This window comes from Theobroma cacao, chromosome 4 (assembly GCF_000208745.1).
Source record: "Theobroma cacao cultivar B97-61/B2 chromosome 4, Criollo_cocoa_genome_V2, whole genome shotgun sequence".
NCBI lineage: Eukaryota > Viridiplantae > Streptophyta > Magnoliopsida > Malvales > Malvaceae > Theobroma > Theobroma cacao.
The window spans coordinates 28,358,492-28,371,669 of NC_030853.1; the positions used below are offsets into that span (position 1 = coordinate 28,358,492).

Genomic DNA, 13,178 nt, shown 5'->3' on the forward strand with positions numbered 1-13,178 from the left:
GAAATTTCAATTTACATTTTTCCATCTAGAGACAAGCTTCTCTATTTACTCCGTTATCATCACTTTGCATTGGCTGTATGTCAGCTAAAAGCAGAAACAGAGTATGTGAAACAAAGGCTGCCGAGTCCGGCAAGGAAGGGATTTAATGGGAACACAAGGACCATGAAATTGCACCAGGTTGTCACAATTAAGTTGTCCTTAAGCAGCAAAACCAAATTTGAAACAGTCCTCAATTGAAAGAATGCTATGATTTCTTTATTGATGTAAAAAGAATTCTCCCTGTCAGCTGCACAGATGGGGATGCTAAAAATATTAAATTAGTTTACAACACAATATGAAAGAATTCTAAAAGAATAACAACAAGCAGCAATTCTGACTTCATGATGTCCTACTTCCTCCATTCGAGATAGCTAAAAAAGGGTTTCTCTGGAACTGGTATGGACTTGACAACCCAACCAATAGGCCAAGACACGACCGCAATTCCAATGCAGGCACCCCATTGGCCCCAATTCAACCTCTCCGTATCTGCAAACTTCTTCAGAAATTCTACCATCACCACTTGAAGAAGAATTGTTATCCCGATGATCCCCATAAACAACTTATTCTTGTGTATGCCCTCAAATACGTTCTTCTTTTCCAGCTTCCTCGCGTTAAATTCGTTGAACACTTGGCAAAGGACAAAAATATTGAAGATCAAGGTATCATTTACCTTCTCTGTTACGCCAAAGATTGATTCACCTCTGAATTGTAAGGTAAGAAGCACTGCTATCTGGAATAAAGCTTGTGCAAGTAGGTTCCTCCACATGATGTTTGTGATGAGTGGCTCTGTTCGACCAACGGGTGGTTTCTCCATCAACTCCTTTGTAGGCCTCTCTGTAGCAAGAGCCAGAGCACCCAATGTGTCCATAATCAAGTTCACCCACAATAACTGGACCGCTGTTAGAGGGACTTCACCTGCTGAAACTGCTGCTACAAAGTTGATACAAAGTGCAGCAACATTCACCGTGAGCTGGAATTGAATGAATTTCTGGATGTTGGTATAGACGCATCTTCCCCACCTCAAGACTGTGGCAACAGAAGCGAAATTATCATCCAAGATGACAATGTCTGAGCTCTCTTTCGCCACTTCAGTTCCCTGAATTCCCATGGACAGTCCTATATCTGCTTCCTTGAGTGCCGGTGCATCATTTGTGCCATCACCAGTGACTGCAACTACATGCCCTTTCTGTTTCAAGCACTGTACCATGAGAAGCTTATCAAAAGGAGAGGATCTTGCCATCACTCGAATTTTGTCAACTTTCTCCATCCTCTCTCGTGGTGTATAATTTCTGAATTCCTCGCCTTCTACCACCACACCACTGGACATGTCGTCACCAGGCCTGAGAATCCCACATTCAGTAGCTATAGCTCTTGCAGTGAAAACATTGTCGCCAGTAATCATTTTGATGTTTACTCCAGCATATTGGCAATCTTCCACAGCTTTCATCACTCCAGGTCTGCATGGATCCTTTATGCCCACCAGTCCTAACAGGGTCAAGCTGTCTTCTTTAACCTTTTTCTGCTCTTTTAGATTTCCGTACTCTTCTTCTGGAACTTGTTTATGGGCAAAAGCAATGCACCTGAGGGTGCTCGCTGCCATTCCTTCAATAATTTGCTCAAATTTCGTCCTTTCGCTATCATTGAGATCTTTCACGATTCCAGAAGCATCATAATAGCTTGAGCACATTGCTAGAATCATCTCTGCGGCTCCTTTCCAGTGAACATGGACAGTGTCATCCCTATTCTTTCCAATCAAAACCCCACTCCTTTTTTTCTGAGAATTGAAGGCTTCAACTTGGAGTATCGCACAACTCTGCTTCATTTTCCCCATATCCATCTTCAGTTCCAGGGCAGCCCAAGAAAGGATTGCCTTTTCTGTAGGACTACCTGAGAACTCGAATTCTGATCCTGAGGAAGCTCTGTAAACACTTCCAGTAGTGTTTAAAGCAACTCCCTGATGGATCAATTCAACAATAAATGGAGAAATTGAAGCTGAAACCTCTTCCATAGATTCTTGGCCGAGCCAAAATTTTGTCACCTTCATTTGGTTGAGCGTGAGAGTGCCTGTTTTGTCGGTGCAAATTGTGGTGGCAGAGCCCATTGTCTCACAGGCAGAAAGCTTTCTAACCATTGCTTGATCTGTCATCATTCTCTTCATCGAATAAGCAAGGGTCAGTGTGACAGCTAGTGGCAGCCCTTCTGGAATTGCAACCACGACGATGGTAACAGCGGCAGCTACGATTCCGACAACAGCATTTATTATATCATCAGCCTTAGTCTTGCTTCCATTGAACTCCCGGTTTCCATTCTCATCTGTTGTATTGCCTGTGAAGTAACGAACCAACAAAACGACAAGAACTAGGAACGCAACTGCTAAGCCAACCTTACCAATTGATGAGGTCAGCTTGTTTAAACGAGCTTGTAAGGGTGTCTGTTCGTTAGTGTCGCGGCTGATTTGGCTCATCATTTGGCCCCACATAGTATTCATTCCAACCGAAGTGACAAGCATCCGAGCGTACCCATCAGCCACCTTGGTCCCTGAATACAAGAATGGATTTTGGCTGCGATTTACCTCGACATGGTCACTTTCGCCGGTCATGCTCGATTCATCTACTTGCAAGGAATGCCCATCTAAGAACAATCCATCAGCAGGAACTTGATCTCCAATCTTTAAGCAGACAATGTCTCCAACAACGATATCAAATATTGAGATTTGTTGGCGCCGACCTCCTCGTACGACATCAATTTGAATATTGTTGCTGACTTTTGATAACTTGTCAAACTGTCTGTTTTGCCTGTAGTTACTTATAGCAGAAACTGCAATGACAAGAAAGACAGCTACGAAAATGCTTCCACCGTCATACCAACCTTCTTTGAGTCCATTTTCTTTGATTCCGAAGCCAAGTGAAAGTGCTGCACATCCTACAAGAATCATTATAGTAAGGTCTTTAAATGCTTCAATGACAAAATGGAAAAAGCTCTTTGTTGGCGGTTTCTTATACGTGTTGGAACCGAACGCTTCATGTCGGCGAGCAATGTCCTCGGTGCTGCCAGAAATGCCGACCTCGGTGTTGGTTCCAAGAGCAGAAGCCACACCATCAACTCCATCAAGTTTCTGCAGCGTATCGAAATTTTTCTCTTTGACTACCTCAATGAGAGTTGTTTGATCAACTTGGAAATGACCGTTTTCTTGTATAACAGCGAGTGAGACATGAGATGGGGGGTGAAGAATAACCTTGGTTTTTGCTTTGGCTGCCGGAGACTTGATGACAAGGGATGAAAAGGTTCTAGAACAATAGATGGTAGTGAAAATGGTGTGCCATTTCTTTTTGGGTTTGCTAAGGGTGGCAGGTACATGGATTATACATTCAATGGCAAGCAAGTTTGATCGGAGAATGGTAGTCATGAATAAAACACCCCGAATAAGGAAAAACGAAGAAGAAGAAGAAAGAAGAGTATGCCAAAAGAAGATGATAGACTATAAAGGAAACGAAAAGGTTTAGTATTTGGTTTACAAATATCTTTGTTGAAATTAAATCTTAGCTGATACTTTGATTACAGTACTTGATCACCAAAACAAAACATAGGCTGATATGGGAGAAGAGGAATGGTGTCGGGGCTTTTATAAATTGAAAAGTGCACGCGTTGATGACACGCTTGTGTGACATAGACGTTTCCTTCTTTTGTTTTTCATCCCAGAACTTGAATGAGAAGTGAAAGAAAAACTCTTCTTCCAAGTTGGAATGCAAATTCCCTGTCTCCACTTCCTACGCTTGTGGTGCCCCATCTTCGAAACTGTCAAGAAATGAGTTGGAAATTGCCTCCCCTTGTTTTATCCTCACCACCTGATAAAAACACAGGAAAAAAAATAATATATATGTGTGTGTGTGTGTGAAGAACAATAATAATGTTGAACTAATGCACAATGATCAAATTAATTATATACTACTAAAATCCTTTAATTTGAACTCTAGATCTGCAATAGCACATTACATCCTAAATATTTTGTTTTAAAGAAAAACGTACGGAAGAGTATGCTGCTAACATCAAAGGTTAATTAATCGAATATCATTATCATTTTCCAATCAATTAGAATAAATTTTGCATTTGATGACTTACTCATGGTGTAATTATTCATTATTAGCGTTTTCTTGACAAGGTCCACACTGCATTGGGTACAACAAACTGATGAAATGGTTTTACTGAATTAATTGTTATATTGAATTATTAGGTATATTAATTTCAGGGAAATTCCATTAAGAAATTAGCTAACCATATGACCAATTGCGCTGAAAATTTAGTGCAATAACTTTGAAGTTGATTCGTGTATGAATAACGAAAAGGGAACAGTTTGGAGTTAGATAGGGAAAACGGATGGAAGCAAAGGGTTAGGAACATAAGGAGAAACAAGCTCCAACGGATGTAAAATTTTCTTATCCTTGCATTTCGCTCTCCACTTTCGTCCTTACTGTACACTTTGGCTACTCAAGTGTAGATTGGCAATTGGCAAAGGGTTTTGAGTTTTGACCACAAGAAGGCTGAAGAAGCCGTCAAGAACAACTTTCTTTCTATAACTTTGTCATCCAAAAGTGAACCAATTCTATTTTAATTCATTTCTGCCCCAAAGAATGAGAATTCTTTCCACGATATCCTCGTCGACCTTTCTCTCGTCGCCTTATACATGACCAATTGGCATGCCATAGAGTAGACGCGGCGAAACGTGATGATATTCTTCAGGGTCAACTTCATTGGGAAAAGAGATTTTTTTTGTTTTATTTATCGACGTTAATTATATTGACTTGGTCAATGGTCATTCAATATATTAACTTCGCAGGAATATACTTACCAATTCATGGTTCGAGTGAAAAGGTTCTCCTCCCTTGTAAAATATGCATGTAATTTGTAAATCAACTTGGGAACTGGGTTGGGGTGTTGTTCAACATTTGATCATTTTTCCAATACCAGTCAGTCTGGGTCTGGTGCCCGTACAAGGGGTTGATAAATATGGAAAACAGGACATAAAAGGAGACCAACTTGGAGGTGGAACGCACTACAAGGGCACCTTCACAAGGAAAATGACTTCACCACCCTCAACACTCAAAAGTCAACACTCCCCATAGTCAATAGCTATTTCATTTACACTGTGCACAAAGAATACAGAGACATTACACTTTCAATTTTCTTTTTTTTTTGGTTTTACAGGTGAACCTTATCAAAACTCGGTTTGATTGATGTATTTGAATTCTGTCATACGTCTTTGGTTTTTTATTTATTTTTATTCTTTTCTATTCATTTTTGAGAGGAAAAAAAATAAAAAATAAAAATATAAACCAAATGTAATTTGAATAATCTTACATTGAAGTTATAAATATATTCGAGTTGTGGACAAAAAATAAAACTATCATTCAATTAAAGGCTAGGTGTTCCATTAATTTCTTTTTTCAATTAAAAACTTTTTCTTATCAATTGTTCCGATTGCTTAATATGAAAATACTTTCAAGGCAGAAAGTTGGAAGGGAACCTGCCAAATTGTAAGTTAAGGGTTAATTTTTGTTCTTATATATATATATATGTATATATAAGTATTGAACAGTGGAACGCGTTGTCTTATAGATCACTGCTGTTCTATTCTCTGGATCTTTTCTGAAACTTAAAGGTGAAGTGAAGAAAACAACTTGCCACAACATTTCTTTAAAGCCCCAATAGCAGGACCAAAGTTGGACCACTGTTGTATTGACCAGTATTGCTTTTCACCTAACAGTTGAAAGATGAAAACTAACAGTTTCCTTAACGCGGTGAGGGGATTTGAAAATTATATATATATATATATATATATATAGCTTAATATGAAATTATCTTAATACTGATGTCAGGCTCTCCGTGTAGCTCATGTCTTGGGCTCTAAGACTCCAAAGAACAACAATTTTGATATTGCAATTTTTTTTAATTTATTTTTGGGTATTGAAGTTACAACTTTCATCAATAATAAATTAATTCTGCTACTATGTGGGGAATTATAATAATGTTTAAGTAATGCACAATGTGAAACATTGAAGCTGGCTTGGGTCGTAAATGGAGGAAGAAGAGCCCAGGCTTCCTTACTAATAATTAATAGAGGGGAAAACGAGTGGCTTTGTTTTATTAAAAAAAAAAAAAAACCCCTTTCAGACTTCTTTCCAATCTGCAAGGCCAGTAATTTAGAATTATGTACACATTGCTATGATCAGATGGGAAAATAAAAACATTGTTCCGATGGTGAGGAATGCAGGTTTTGACTAATGTGATGTCTATATTTTTATCAACAAATTTGAGTGGAAAGTATCATGCCAGGGCCAGGGAATAATTAGTTCATTCTAGCTGAAAACTTAGTGCAATATTAATTTTCGATTCTTCTTTTTTTTCTTTCCTTTTCTTTTTGAGTAGTATAATTAATAATAGATTTTTGAAAGCTAAAAAAAGCAAGTATCTTTATGAACTTTGAATTTTATTCGTGCTTGAATGACAAAAAGGAAACACTCGGAATTAGGCGGGGAAAACAGATGGAAGCTATGAATTAGATTCCACATGAAAATGAGGAGACAAGCTCCAACTGTAATGGTGGGAGTAGCTCAACTTACTCAAATTAATTAGTGCTAGTATTTCCACTAGGAGGGCACACATTAAATCTGCAGCTGAATAATTCACTATCACCAAGTTTTGTTTCATTTTCTTACCGATGCCTTCTTTTCTCTTAACTGCTCCCTTACTTACTCTACACTTGGGTGGTCAAGTGTAGATAGGTAAAGGGTTTTGAGTTTTGACCCTGAACACAAAAAGATAATTGAGCATGCATTTCGTTGCAACTTGTACTAAAGTTGGATGATGGTATCAAGAGGACAGCTGGGTCAAGGAAGGTTGAAAATGTCGCAACCTTGCTCCGATCAACCAAAAGTGGAAGGAATTCTATTTTAATTCATTTCTATCCCCGAAGAAAGAGAATTGTAGGTGTACCCATTTAGCAAAAAATAAGAAAGAGAGATGGTATCCTGTTCAAACTTTGTCTCTTAGCCTTACCCATTCTCATTCCTACTAAAATTGAAACCGATTGGCATGTCTCGTTAGAGAAGATGCGGCGACACGTGATGCTATTCTTGACGGACGAGGAAAACACATTTTCAACGTGCACGTCGGTAAGACAGATTTTTGGTTGACTGTTTATTTCCCAAAGTATACTTACCGATTTATGGTTCTATTCAAGGGGTGTCCTCTCTTTTAAATAAATATGTAATTAGAAATTGATATAATATTTAAAAAATTTAAATAAATTTTTATATTTTTATTATATTCAATTAAGTTTTTATATTTTTATTTTGAATCAAATAAATTTTTATATTTTTATTTTAAATCAAATAAGATTTTGTGATTAATGATTGATTTAATCAAAATATATTTATCATTTCATGTCGTATAATGCTAACATGGTATATTAAAATATTATAATTGATATGACATGATATACTAATTTGACATAATAACATAATTATGATAATATTTTTTATCTTTACATCAATATTATATTAATATCATATGAATATAAAATAATAAGTGATATTTTGATTAATAATAATTTATTAATTATTAATTATAAAATGTATTTAATTTAAAATTAAATATAAAAATTTAATTGTATGTAATAAAAATTAAATATTTATTTAAATTTTTTAAAATAAATTTTAAAAAAAATTTAAACCGAATGGCTTTGTAAATCGACTTTGAAACTGGGTCTAAAGCCCATACAAGGGGCCGATCGAATGGAAACAGAAAATATTAGAAGAACAACTCGGACGTGGAATGTACTTCAAGAGCACCTTTACAAGGAAAATGACTTAACCACCATCAAATGTCAATGGTCAACCCTATCAAGTTTACACTCCGAGTCAACATTTTTCGATAGTATAGAAAGACATTATAACTTCAAATTTCATTTGTTTTTTTATAAACGGATGAACCTTTTTAAAACTCCATATGATTGATATGTCATATATTTGTAATTTTAATAATCTTACATTGAAGTTATAAATGGATTCAAGTTGTTGAAAAAATAAAATAATTATTTAATTAAAAGTAAAGAACATTGATATTTTTATTTTTGACTCTAATTCAACGTGTAAGCCTATTAATTTTTAAAATGCAAAATTCGTTCTAAATGTGTAAATAATGTCAATGTCGAAATGTTTAAAATATTTTTTTTTTCACTTTTTCTTTATCTCATGTCAGTTAGCGGTGCTCCCTTACACTGGCCACCTCATAGTTGAATTTGACTCGTAAAATGCTAGATTTGACTAGATCTTCACAAGGGACCACGAGATCTAGCCACGCAGCCCAAATCTCGGGATTTGGTGCTCTCCTTGAGAGCAGCATGCGCTTTTTAGGGGAGCGTCACCGATAGCAGCATGGTAGCATTAAGAGCCTCTTTTTTTTTCAGAAAAAAGAGAGAAATTTTAAAAAATTTAAAAAAAATAAAAATTTAAAATAAAAATAAAATTATTTTAAAAATATTATTACATCATCAAGCTAATTAAAATATTGACGGTTAATTGACGGCAAAACTTATATGTCTAACAAATTTTTTTTTGAATTGACTATTCATTTTGAAAATTAATAGACTCATATTTAATTATGATAAAAATTTGAAAGTGTTAATGTATTTAATCACTTTGATTTTTTTTTTAATTAAAAACTTTTTCCGATTGCTTAATATGAAAACACTTCAAGGAAGAAAGTTGGAAGGGAAGCATGCAAAATTGTAAGTTAAGGCTAAATTTTTGTTATTCTTTTTTCATGGAAGTAAAATAAGATGATTTTATCATAAATTCAATTAAAAACAATAGGACTAATAAAAGATACCATAGTTTCAAATGTTTTTTCCTTGGGCTAATTGGATATCTGAGTGTTTTTCATTCTAGTATTTATCCAATAACTTAGGACCTAGAACCTAACTGAGTCCAATGTTTTTCAACAAAGCCCAGCTAAGCACAACCTGCTATTCAAACCTTTAATGGGTACTATCAGCCCATCATAAACAAAACTACTTTTTCCCCTTTTTTTTTTGATGTAAAGTTAATTATTTCAGTAATCTGCACAGATGAAGATGCTAAAAATATAAATTAGTTTACAAGAATTAATGGACTGCTGATCATTTCTAACAATTTACTCAAAAAATTACAAAAAAAAATAACAATAAGCAGCAATTCTGATTTCATGATGTCCTACTTCCTCCATTTGAGATAGCTAAAAAAGGGTTTCTCTGGAACTGGAATGTACTTGACAACCCAACCAATGGGCCAAGACACGGCCGCAAATCCACTGCAGGCACCCCACTGGCCCCAATTCAACCTCTCCGTATCTGCAAACTTCTTCAGAAATTCAACCATCACCACTTGAAGAAGAATTGTTATCCCGATGATCCCCATAAACAACTTATTCTTGTGTATGCCCTCAAATACGTTCTTCTTTTCCAGCTTCCTAGCGTTAAATTCGTTGAACACTTGGCAAAGGACAAAAATATTGAAGATCAAGGTATCATTTACCTTCTCTGTTACGCCAAAGATTGATTCACCTCTGAATTGTAAGGTAAGAAGCACAGCTATCTGGTATAAAGCTTGTGCAAGTAGGTTCCTCCACATGATATTTGTGATGAGTGGCTTTGTTCGACCAACGGGTGGTTTCTCCATCAACTCCTTTGTAGGCCGCTCTGTAGCAAGAGCCAGAGCACCCAATGTGTCCATAATCAAGTTCACCCACAATAACTGGACCGCTGTTAGAGGAACTTCACCTGCTGAAACTGCTGCTACAAAGTTAATACAAAGTGCAGCAACATTTACCGTGAGCTGGAATTGAATGAATTTCTGGATGTTGATATAGACGCATCTTCCCCACCTCAAGACTGTGGCAACAGAAGCGAAATTATCATCCAAGATGACAATGTCTGAGCTCTCTTTCGCCACTTCAGTTCCCTGAATTCCCATGGACAGTCCTATATCTGCTTCCTTGAGTGCCGGTGCATCATTTGTGCCATCACCAGTGACTGCAACTACATGCCCTTTCTGTTTCAAGCACTGTACCATAAGAAGCTTATCAAAAGGAGAGGATCTTGCCATCACTCGGATTTTGTCAACTTTCTCCATCCTCTCTCGTGGTGTATAATTTCTGAATTCCTCGCCTTCTACCACCACACCACTGGACATGTCGTCACCAGGCCTGAGAATCCCACATTCAGTAGCTATAGCTCTTGCAGTGAAAACATTGTCGCCGGTAATCATTTTGATGTTTACTCCAGCATATTGGCAATCTTCCACAGCTTTCTTCACTCCAGGTCTGCATGGATCCTTTATGCCCACCAGTCCTAACAGGGTCAAGCTGTCTTCTTTAACCTTTTTCTGCTCTTTTAGATTTCCATACTCTTCTTCTGGAACTTGTTTATGGGCAAAAGCAATGCACCTGAGGGTGCTCGCTGCCATTCCTTGAATAATTTGCTCAAATTTCATCCTTTCGCTATCATTGAGATCTTTCACGATTCCAGAAGCATCGTAGTAGCTTGAGCACATTGCTAGAATCATCTCCGCGGCTCCTTTCCAGTGAACATGGACAGTGTCAGCCCCATTCTTCCCAATCAAAACCCCACTCCTTTTTTTCTGAGAATTGAAGGCTTCAACTTGTAGTATCGCACAACTCTGCTTCATTTTCTCCATATCCATATTCAGTTCCAAGACAGCCCAAGAAAGGATTGCCTTTTCTGTAGGAGTACCTGAGAACTCGAATTCTGATCCTGAAGAAGCTCTGTAAACATTTCCAGTTGTGTTTAAAGCAACTCCCTGATGGATCAAGTCAACAACAAATGGAGAAATTGAAGAAGCACCCTCTTCCATAGATTTTTGGCCGAGCCAAAATTTGGTCACTTTCATTTGGTTGAGCGTGAGAGTGCCTGTTTTGTCGGTGCAAATTGTGGTGGCAGAGCCCATTGTCTCACAGGCAGAGAGCTTTCTTACCATTGCTTGATCTGCCATCATTCTCTTCATCGAATAGGCAAGAGTCAGTGTGACAGCTAGTGGCAGTCCTTCTGGAATTGCGACTACAACAATGGTAACAGCGGCAGCTACGATTCCAACAACAGCATTTATTATATCATCGGCCTTTGTCTTGTTTCCATTGAACTCCCGGTTTCCATTCTCATCTGTTGTATTGCCTGTGAAGTAACGAACCAACAAAACGACAAGAACCAGGAACGCAACTGCTAAGCCAACCTTACCAATTGATGAGGTCAGCCTGTTTAAACGAGCTTGTAAGGGCGTCTGTTCGTTAGTGTCCCGGCCGATTTGGCTCATCATTTGGCCCCACATAGTATTCATTCCAACCGAAGTGACAAGCATCCGAGCGTACCCATCAGCCACCTTGGTCCCTGAAAACAAGAACGGATTTTGGCTGCGATTTACCTCGACATGGTCACTTTCCCCGGTCATGCTCGATTCATCAACTTGCAAGGAATGTCCTTCTAAGAACAATCCATCAGCAGGAACTTGGTCTCCAATCTTTAGGCAAACAATGTCTCCAACAACTATATCAAATATTGAGATTTGTTGGCGCCGACCTCCTCGTACAACATCAATCTGAATATTGTTGCTGACTTTTGATAACTTGTCAAACTGTCTGTTTTGCCTATAGTTACTTATAGCAGAAACTGCAATGACAAGAAAGACAGCTACAAAAATGCTTCCACCGTCATACCAACCTTCTTTGAGTCCATGTTCTTTGATTCCGAAGCCAAGTGAAAGTGCTGCACATCCTAAAAGAATCATTATAGTAAGGTCTTTAAAAGCTTCAATGACAAAATGGAAAAAGCTCTTTGTTGGCGGTTTCTTATACGTGTTGGAACCGAATGCTTCATGTCGGTGAGCAATGTCCTCGGTGCTGCCAGAAATGCCGACCTGGGTGTTGGTTCCAAGAGCAGAAGCCACACCATCAACCCCATCAAGTTTCTGCAACCAATCGATTTTTTTCTCTTTGACTACCTCAATGAGAGTTGTTTGATCAACTTGGAAAAGACTGTTTTCTTGTGTAACAGTGAGTGAAACATGAGATGAGGAGCGATGAATATCCTTGGTTTTTGCTTTGGCTGCTGGAGGCTTGATGACAAGGGATGAAAAGGTTCTAGAACAATAAATGGTAGTGAAAATGGTGTGCCATTTCTTTTTGGGTTTGCTAAGGGTGGCAGGTACATGGATTATCCATTCAATGCCAAGCAAGTTTGAGCGGAGAATGGTTGTCATGAATAGAAACACCCCGAATAAGGGAAAACGAAGAAGAAGAAGAAGAAGAAAAAAGAGTATGCAAAAAAAAGATGATAGACTATAAACGAAACGACAATGTGTACTGTTTGGTTCACAGATATCTTTTAGCTAGTACTTTGATTGTGATTTGTTCACCAAAAAACGTAACCTGATATCGGAAAAAGAGAAATGCTGTCTGGCTTTATAGGTCTATGCAGCGTATAGTTCCTGCGGTATTCTAATTTCTTTGTCCATTCCACGCGTTGTGTACTGTTTTCCTTAATCTATTGTTCGGAACTTTTCTTAGACTTAAAGAAACGTTTCTCGGAAGTTTACATGCAAATTCCTTGAACCAACTTCCTGAAATCTCTCGCTTCGTATATTTTTGTACGTGGTGTATCCTCATCAAATTCATCTCACATAATTAGGAATTAATCAAATCTTTTTAATTAATTGAAAAACTATTGAATATTAATAAAAAAATAAAAAAAATTTCATAGAAAACAATATTTTCTTTTAAACTTTTTTAGATAAAATAATAAAAAACAATCAATGTACTATCAAAATAATAAAAATCTCCACTAATAAATCCATCTTATCAGTAACTGCTATAACTATTTTAAAGATTTCATATAAAAAAGAATTACTTCCATACAATTTTACTCTAACATATTTTAAGAAACATCTTTAACAAAATTTTCAGAAACCAATTGGAACTCATCAATTTTTATGCAACAGACAATTGAATAAATTGTAATTGAGAGAATCCAAAAAAAAATTAGCAAAAACAAATTAATTAAATCTGTAAGAGGAAAGTGAAATTTGAATTAAATA

General features: G+C 37.0%; 2 protein-coding genes across 3 annotated transcripts; both read right to left on the minus strand.

The window, feature by feature from the left end:
• Positions 234 to 3,650, minus strand: LOC18603081 (putative calcium-transporting ATPase 13, plasma membrane-type). 2 transcript variants are annotated; one of them, XM_018119776.1, is made up of 2 exons: positions 3,042 to 3,244; positions 234 to 2,961 (listed from the first exon to the last, which is right to left on the minus strand). In XM_018119776.1, the coding sequence occupies exons 1-2, from the start codon at positions 3,145 to 3,147 to the stop codon at positions 389 to 391; spliced, it is 2,679 nt and encodes an 892-aa protein (XP_017975265.1). In that variant the 5' UTR covers positions 3,148 to 3,244; the 3' UTR covers positions 234 to 388. The 2 variants fall into 2 exon arrangements, with proteins under 2 accessions (XP_017975265.1, XP_017975264.1); XM_018119775.1 differs by having other exon boundaries at positions 234 to 3,650.
• Positions 9,171 to 12,527, minus strand: LOC18603082 (putative calcium-transporting ATPase 13, plasma membrane-type). The gene has a single exon (XM_018118659.1). It carries the CDS (start codon positions 12,342 to 12,344, stop codon positions 9,288 to 9,290), a length of 3,057 nt encoding a protein of 1,018 aa, XP_017974148.1. The 5' UTR covers positions 12,345 to 12,527; the 3' UTR covers positions 9,171 to 9,287.